Below are 9582 nucleotides of genomic sequence, written 5' to 3' on the forward strand. Positions count from 1 at the left end.
AAAAAAAAAAGAAGCTAAAAATCCATTAATATTTTATGAGTCAATATGTCTAACAGCTCATTTTCCTGTACGTGAATGAGGTTGGCAGCAGTTCCCTGGACAGCAGGGAAAGGGAGATTTACAAGGGGGCACTGCACTACACTAGTGTTGCACCCCCTTCACTCTCAGGATCGGTAGGGGCTCAGAGGTCCACAATGATGGCATATCCCCGCGATATGACATTCATTACATACAAACGGCCCTCTAAAGCAGGGGCGATTTCCCGATGCTGTCATTTGTGCAGCACAGAATAGGTTATTTACTGTACATGACTCACGTAGGAAGCGATGAAGAAATGCCAGTGGAAAAGCTGGCGCTGACGTCTGCCAAGGCACGCTACTTCCCCACTGTTTCAGCGGCTTTGCAGACACAACATTGTCAGACTGTGTCTCCAATATCAGCCGCCCCCAGAACCCATCAATAACAACAAAGCGCCCGCTCTGCCAAGTGACAAAGCAATACAGTTATGGAGCACTTATAGTTACCAATCCCAAGACTTCCCTGGAAGATCACAGCCAACATTGATCACTGGAGATTTCTGCACTGCATGAGCACTACCGTTACTGCATCAACAAGGTTGGCAGCCCCGGATTCCCATAATATCAGCTGCCAGTCACCTGTGCTGTAATAAGGGCCCATGCACAGACACTGCCGCACACAGGGACCAGGATCTCCCACAAGAATAATGCATCTGTAGCAGACTGTGTGTGACCTCAGGACACATGCCAGCTACATACAGTTGTGCTCAAAAGTTTACATACCCTGGCAGAATTTTTGCTTTCTTGGCCTTTTTTCAGAGAATATGAATGATAACACCAAAACTTTTTCTCCTCATGTTAGTGGTTGGGTGAAGCCATTTATTGTCAAACTACTGTGCTTTCTCTTAATCATAATGACAATCCAAAACATCCAAATCACCCTGATCAAAAGTTTACATACCCCATTTCTTAATACTGTGTATTGCCCCCTCTAACCTCAATGACAGCTTGAAGTCTTTTGTGGTAGTTGTGGATGAGGTTCTTCTACATTCTGTGAGAAACTGGACTTCACTCAGATGCCATCCGAGTGCAGTCCGATGTTTCTCACGCACTCATTGACTTGCATGGCCAAGTGTGATCAAAATATTGGATAAAACTCAGGCATGGAGCGATATTTTCCTAGGACAGTCTCTGTCCATGGAAAAAACTGGACCATAAATACACTTGTCTCCACCTACCCTACAGGGGCTTTAAAGAACTTGTCATTGGATTCCTGCTGATCTCACCAGCAGCATGAAAGCTTGACAGTGTGAATACAGCCATGTAATGTTGGTTGTGAAGTCTATCCTATGTGTATACAAAAGGAGAGACCTGTCAGTCAACTGTATTGAGGTACGTGTAAGCCATCAGGGGCCTCAGTCACCCAGCCAGGCCCTGATTCATGTTGCATGTGGTGCAAGCAGCATGAATCAAATGACAGGTTTTAGATAAATTGTTTCAAGAGCAATTAAAAAGAGCACATAGATTTGTAGAAATTATATTTTTCCCACTAAAATGCTGCAAATATCCTCACTGACCACCATAGCTGGTAGACATTGCAGCCATTATGTGGCCTTGTATTGCCATGGCAACCATCAGGATTACACAATTGCGGTCTCTGGGTGCCAATGGAATTAAAGTGGAAGCCCCCTCTTTCTGTTAACCATCTAAATGCCACTATTATTATAGGTGTCAACATCGATGGTGGCCAAAGCAGCAGGGCGCCAGTTATAGTGTACAGCCGACACCTGCCACATCCTCAAAAGTTCGGGGATGCGATTCTATATTTCTAAGGTCAGTAAAAAGGCGTATTTAAGATCATTAATAGGATGAGGAGGAGAGACAAAAATATTCAATTTAAAAAGAAAAAATGGTATTTTCAATAATACATTTTAACCATGAAGCCAAGGAAGAAGATCACCAGAAATAACGAATTTGTGGGGACCTAATCATGTTTACACTAAAAGAAAAAGAAAGAAAAATGTTACAAACTGAAAATTGCCACTGTACAGACAACACAAACACATAGTAACGCTCAATACTAGTGACAATAGCTGCAGTCCATTAACTATTTACAAGTCCTTCCAGCAACAGCCATTACTCATCGTCTCCTCCATCTTATTCCATGAAGCTGAGATCCAAATATGAATCCAAAGATCATTGATGTTAATGAGCATCCGCTTCTAAATCAGGCAAGCATTGATTCCCAGTGGTCTGATGACAGCTCAGCATTGGGGAGGACCTGTCCCCTCTCCTGCCATGTGAGGGTCAGTACATACTTGTATACACTCTAGCCTTTTCTCATTACTCTCTCTGGTTGTTCTTCTCCCTAGAAATGTAGGAATAGTCCCTGCAGTGACTGATGTGCACACGGATTCTGGCCTATCCCCCCTCAGTCACACCCAGTTGTATATTTAGAATTTGTTAGGAACAATAAGAGAGGAACAGGACAGCAAGGAGATGTAGTAACAATCCCAGAGCATCGTTTCATATATAAAAAATACGCATATTTACTAAACAGACATGACAGGAAAGGCAACGGGTCCTCTTTAAAAGGATTTCTACAAAACGGACTTTTGCCAACTATCCACAAGATATGTTATAAATGTCGGAGTGCAGGAAGTCCTTCCGCTGGGACCTCCGCTGATCAGGAGAACAGGGGCCCCCATTTCTTGTCACTTCACAACCACAGTGACGATTTGCTTGAGTGAAACGAAAATCGAGCACTCTACATCCAGTCCTGCACAACCCCAGTCCCATGCCAAGCAGGAAGAAGAGGAGAAAACCTACAAGAATGGCACGCATGCTACTTATGCCAGCAGACTTGTCCCCATTACACTGGAGATCCCCAGAACATCAGAGCACACAGCTCCTGCAGACATCTGGGACTCACACTGCACCTCTACAGGTGGTAGGAAAGAAGGCTCAGAATCACACAGGAGGAAATCAAACATCTCAGAAAAAGGTCGGCCCTAGAAAGTGGCAGAATTGGGAATACAGCTCTGGAGGGGGTCTCATGATCAGCAGCAGATAAAGACTGCAGCTTTCCAGTGGGATCATTCAGTATATGGCGTCTGAGGGGGGACATGGCCACAAGCTGTCAGTCATTCTGATACTGGCACTTGTAAGTCCTGCACCCTCCCATCATCTGAACTGCTCATCATGCACCTATCAGTACAACGGTGTGCAACTTGTGATGCACCTGCTGTGAAACCAAAATAACCAGCATGCCCTGCTCACTGCTGTGAAACCACAATACCCAGCATGCCCTACACACTGCTGTGAAACCACAATACCCAGCATGCCCTGCACACTGCTGTGAAACCACAATACCTAGCATGCCCTGCACACTGCTGTGAAACTACAATACCCAGCATGCCCTGCACACTGCTGTGAAACCACAATACCCAGCATGCCCTGCACACTGCTGTGAAACCACAATACCCAGCATGCCCTGCTCACTGCTGTGAAACCACAATACCCAGCACGCCCTACACACTGCTGTGAAACCACAATACCCAGCACGCCCTACACACTGCTGTGAAACCACAATACCCAGCACGCCCTGCACACTGCTGTGAAACCACAATACCCAGCACGCCCTGCACACTGCTGTGAAACCACAATACCCAGCACGCCCTGCACACTGCTGTGAAACCACAATACCCAGCACGCCCTGCTCACTGCTGTGAAACCACAATACCCAGCACGCCCTGCTCACTGCTGTGAAACCACAATACCCAGCACGCCCTGCACACTGCTGTGAAACCACAATACCCAGCACGCCCTGCACACTGCTGTGAAACCACAATACCCAGCACGCCCTGCACACTGCTGTGAAACTACAATACCCAGCACGCCCTGCACACTGCTGTGAAACTACAATACCCAGCACGCCCTGCACACTGCTGTGAAACTACAATACCCAGCACGCCCTGCACACTGCTGTGAAACTACAATACCCAGCACGCCCTGCACACTGCTGTGAAACTACAATACCCAGCACGCCCTGCACACTGCTGTGAAACCACAATACCCAGCACGCCCTGCACACTGCTGTGAAACCACAATACCCAGCACGCCCTGCACACTGCTGTGAAACCACAAATACCCAGCACGCCCTGCACACTGCTGTGAAACCACAAATACCCAGCACGCCCTGCACACTGCTGTGAAACCACAAATACCCAGCACGCCCTGCACACTGCTGTGAAACCACAAATACCCAGCACGCCCTGCACACTGCTGTGAAACCACAATACCCAGCACGCCCTGCACACTGCTGTGAAACCACAATACCCAGCACGCCCTGCACACTGCTGTGAAACCACAATACCCAGCACGCCCTGCACACTGCTGTGAAACCACAATACCCAGCACGCCCTGCACACTGCTGTGAAACCACAATACCCAGCACGCCCTGCACACTGCTGTGAAACCACAATACCCAGCACGCCCTGCACACTGCTGTGAAACCACAATACCCAGCACGCCCTGCACACTGCTGTGAAACCACAATACCCAGCACGCCCTGCACACTGCTGTGAAACCACAATACCCAGCACGCCCTGCACACTGCTGTGAAACCACAATACCCAGCACGCCCTGCACACTGCTGTGAAACCACAATACCCAGCACGCCCTGCACACTGCTGTGAAACCACAATACCCAGCACGCCCTGCACACTGCTGTGAAACCACAATACCCAGCACGCCCTGCACACTGCTGTGAAACCACAATACCCAGCACGCCCTGCACACTGCTGTGAAACCACAATACCCAGCACGCCCTGCACACTGCTGTGAAACCACAATACCCAGCACGCCCTGCACACTGCTGTGAAACCACAATACCCAGCACGCCCTGCACACTGCTGTGAAACCACAATACCCAGCACGCCCTGCACACTGCTGTGAAACCACAATACCCAGCACGCCCTGCACACTGCTGTGAAACCACAATACCCAGCACGCCCTGCACACTGCTGTGAAACCACAATACCCAGCACGCCCTGCACACTGCTGTGAAACCACAATACCCAGCACGCCCTGCACACTGCTGTGAAACCACAATACCCAGCACGCCCTGCACACTGCTGTGAAACCACAATACCCAGCACGCCCTGCACACTGCTGTGAAACCACAATACCCAGCACGCCCTGCACACTGCTGTGAAACCACAATACCCAGCACGCCCTGCACACTGCTGTGAAACCACAATACCCAGCACGCCCTGCACACTGCTGTGAAACCACAATACCCAGCACGCCCTGCACACTGCTGTGAAACCACAATACCCAGCACGCCCTGCACACTGCTGTGAAACCACAATACCCAGCACGCCCTGCACACTGCTGTGAAACCACAATACCCAGCACGCCCTGCACACTGCTGTGAAACCACAATACCCAGCACGCCCTGCACACTGCTGTGAAACCACAATACCCAGCACGCCCTGCACACTGCTGTGAAACCACAATACCCAGCACGCCCTGCACACTGCTGTGAAACCACAATACCCAGCACGCCCTGCACACTGCTGTGAAACCACAATACCCAGCACGCCCTGCACACTGCTGTGAAACCACAATACCCAGCACGCCCTGCACACTGCTGTGAAACCACAATACCCAGCACGCCCTGCACACTGCTGTGAAACTACAATACCCAGCACGCCCTGCACACTGCTGTGAAACTACAATACCCAGCATGCCCTGCACACTGCTGTGAAACTACAATACCCAGCATGCCCTGCACACTGCTGTGAAACTACAATACCCAGCATGCCCTGCACACTGCTGTGAAACTACAATCCCCAGCACGCCCTGCACACTGCTGTGAAACTACAATCCCCAGCACGCCCTGCACACTGTTGTGAAACTACAATACCCAGCATGCCCTGCACACTGTTGTGAAACTACAACACCCAGCATGCCCCGATAGCTACAGATGGCTGACAGCCTGTCACCTGTCATGCTGGGCGTCATAGTCGTGCCCCTGAGGCCGCTCTCACGCCATACATTGGCTAGCACTGTGCAGGGTCTGTGCCGCCGGTCGGGTACCTGTCAGCCCCCCGCCTTCCTCTCCATAGCCCCTTCTCCTCTGCAGCACGAAGTACGGGTTGGAGACCTCCGTCACCCACAGCTTCAGGGCGTTCTTCAGCAGCACTTCCTCCGGTCTCAGCCACATCTTGTCGGTACCGGTGTCACATCTTCCTCCCCATCCTGGGCTCCGCAGACACGTAAGCAACGAACCTGCCAAGACACAGGAGCCCGGAGCATGCGACGGGAGTTGTAGTTCTCAGGGCAGCTGTGGACAACGGAAGCAGGGCGTGACCAAGACTACAAGTCCCAGAATGCACCACGCCAGCCTAGAGCCTGAGGGGACAAGTGGGCTTGGAGGAGAGATCTCGTCAGAGAAGGGGCATAGCTGTGTTGACCTGAGGATGGCTGTCTCTGCTGTCCCCGGGTGTGCCTCTGGACACTGGTGCGGGGAGGCCTGCTGCAGTTTAGCACTCCCTGCTCTTTTCAGAGGTCACCTTAAAGCAAGGTGACACGGTTGCCCATAGCAACTTATTAGAATCCAGGATTCATTTTTTCAGTAAAGTTTAGAAAATTAAAACTGAGCTCTGATTGGACAATATCGGGATGGACAAACTTACTAAAGTGGGATTCCAACTTTTATCCATGATGAAATCCTCATTGCCAGTACCACATACCCAATTGTGGGCGAACAACGGGCCTTAATGTCAAAGCTGTCAGTATTCATCTTAGCCCAGTATTTAGGTGGTGGGAGAAGAATAGCACTGCAACGTCTCCTGTCTGAGCTAGTGGGAGAAGAATAACACTGCAACGTCTCCTGTCTGAGCTAGTGGGAGAAGAATAGCACTGCCATTTCTCCTGTCTGAGCTAGTGAGAGAGGAATAGCACTGCAACGTCTCCTGTCTGAGCTAGTGGGAGAAGAATAGCACTGCAACGTCTCCCATCTGAGCTAGTGGGAGAAGAATAGCACTGCAACGTCTCCTGTCTGAGCTAGTGAGAGAGGAATAGCACTGCAACGTCTCCCATCTGAGCTAGTGGGAGAAGAATAGCACTGCAATTTCTCTCAGCTGTGGGGGAAGAATAGTACTGCAATGTCTCTTGTCTGAGCTGGTGGAAGAAGAATAGCACTGCAATGTCTCCTGTCTGAGCTAGTGAGAGAGGAATAGCACTGCAACGTCTCCTGTCTGAGCTAGTGGGAGAAGAATAGCACTGCAACGTCTCCTGTCTGAGCTAGTGGGAGAAGAATAGCACTGCAACGTCTCCTGTCTGAGCTAGTGAGAGAGGAATAGCACTGCAACGTCTCCTGTCTGAGCTAGTGAGAGAGGAATAGCACTGCAACGTCTCCCGTCTGAGCTAGTGAGAGAGGAATAGCACTGCAACGTCTCCCGTCTGAGCTAGTGGGAGAAGAATAGCACTGCAACGTCTCCTGTCTGAGCTAGTGGGAGAAGAATAGCACTGCAATGTCTCCTGTCTGAGCTAGTGGGAGAATAGCACTGCAACGTCTCCTGTCTGAGCTAGTGGGAGAAGAATAGCACTGCAACGTCTCCTGTCTGAGCTAGTGGGAGAAAAATAGCACTGCAACGTCTCCTGTCTGAGCTAGTGGGAGAAGAATAGCACTGCAACGTCTCCTGTCTGAGCTAGTGAGAGAGGAATAGCACTGCAACGTCTCCTGTCTGAGCTAGTGGGAGAAGAATAGCACTGCAACGTCTCCCATCTGAGCTAGTGGGAGAAGAATAGCACTGCAACGTCTCCTGTCTGAGCTAATGAGAGAGGAATAGCACTGCAACGTCTCCCATCTGAGCTAGTGGGAGAAGAATAGCACTGCAATGTCTCCTGTCTGAGCTAGTGGGAGAATAGCACTGCAACGTCTCCTGTCTGAGCTAGTGGGAGAAGAATAGCACTGCAACGTCTCCTGTCTGAGCTAGTGAGAGAGGAATAGCACTGAAACGTCTCCTGTCTGAGCTAGTGAGAGAGGAATAGCACTGCAACGTCTCCCGTCTGAGCTAGTGGGAGAAGAATAGCACTGCAACGTCTCCCGTCTGAGCTAGTGGGAGAAGAATAGCACTGCAACGTCTCCTGTCTGAGCTAGTGAGAGAGGAATAGCACTGCAACGTCTCCCATCTGAGCTAGTGGGAGAAGAATAGCACTGCAACGTCTCCCATCTAAGCTAGTGGGAGAAGAATAGCACTGCAACGTCTCCCATCTGAGCTAGTGGGAGAAGAATAGCACTGCAACGTCTCCCATCTGAGCTAGTGGGAGAAGAATAGCACTGCAACGTCTCCTGTCTGAGCTAGTGAGAGAGGAATAGCACTGCAATGTCTCCCATCTGAGCTAGTGGGAGAAGAATAGCACTGCAATTTCTCCTCTCAGCTGTGGGGGAAGAATAGTACTGCAATGTCTCTTGTCTGAGCTGGTGGAAGTAGAATAGCACTGCAATGTCTCCTGTCTGAGCTGTGGGAGAAGAATAGCACTGCAATGTCTCCTGTCTGAGCTAGTGAGAGAGGAATAGCACTGCATCGTCTCCTGTCTGAGCTAGTGGGAGAAGAATAGCACTGCAACGTCTCCTGTCTGAGCTAGTGAGAGAGGAATAGCACTGCAACGTCTCCTGTCTGAGCTAGTGGGAGAAGAATAGCACTGCAATGTCTCCTGTCTGAGCTGGTAGGAGAAGAATAGCACTGCAATGTCTCCTGTCTGAGCTGTGGGAGAAGAATAGCACTGCAACGTCTCCTGTCTGAGCTAGTGAGAGAGGAATAGCACTGCAATGTCTCCTGTCTGAGCTAGTGGGAGAAGAATAGCACTGCAACGTCTCCTGTCTGAGCTAGTGAGAGAGGAATAGCACTGCACGTCTCCTGTCTGAGCTAGTGGGAGAAGAATAGCACTGCAACGTCTCCTGTCTGAGCTAGTGGGAGAAGAATAGCACTGCAACGTCTCCTGTCTGAGCTAGTGGGAGAAGAATAGCACTGCAACGTCTCCTGTCTGAGCTAGTGGGAGAAGAATAGCACTGCAATGGCTCCTGTCTGAGCTATTGGGAAAAGAATAGCACTGCAACGTCTCCCATCTGAGCTAGTGGGAGAAGAATAGCACTGCAACGTCTCCTGTCTGAGCTAGTGGGAGAAGAATAGCACTGCACTGTCTCCTGTCTGAGCTAGTGGGAGAAGAATAGCACTGCAATGTCTCTTGTATGATCTGGTGGGAGAAGAATAGCACTGCAACGCCTCCTGTCTGAGCTAGTGGGAAAAGAATAGCACTGCAACGTCTCCTGTCTGAGCTAGTGGGAGAAGAATAGCACTGCAACGTCTCCTGTCTGAGCTAGTGGGAGAAGAATAGCACTGCAACGTCTCCTGTCTGAGCTAGTGGGAGAAGAATAGCACTGCAACGTCTCCTGTCTGAGCTAGTGGGAGAAGAATAGCACTGCAACGTCTCCTGTCTGAGCTATTGGGAAAAGAATAGCACTGCAACGTCTCCTGTCTGAGCTATTGGGAAA

At 50.2% G+C, this 9582-nt stretch overlaps 1 protein-coding gene across 1 annotated transcript in view; it reads right to left on the bottom strand.

Annotated features, from left to right (window-relative positions):
• Nucleotides 1-6841, bottom strand: part of TBC1D8B (TBC1 domain family member 8B) — an 88292-nt gene extending 81451 nt beyond the window's left edge. Inside the window, exon 1 of the mRNA XM_073543622.1 lies at nucleotides 6120-6841. Coding sequence (XP_073399723.1) covers nucleotides 6120-6246 — 127 coding nt within the window. The 5' untranslated portion in view covers nucleotides 6247-6841. The remainder of the gene's footprint in view (nucleotides 1-6119) is intronic.
• Between the last annotated feature and the right edge of the window lie 2741 nt (nucleotides 6842-9582).

Source organism: Dendrobates tinctorius, unplaced genomic scaffold (assembly GCF_039654945.1).
Source record: "Dendrobates tinctorius isolate UK_male_01 unplaced genomic scaffold, ASM3965494v1 ptg000133l, whole genome shotgun sequence".
Classification (NCBI taxonomy): domain Eukaryota; kingdom Metazoa; phylum Chordata; class Amphibia; order Anura; family Dendrobatidae; genus Dendrobates; species Dendrobates tinctorius.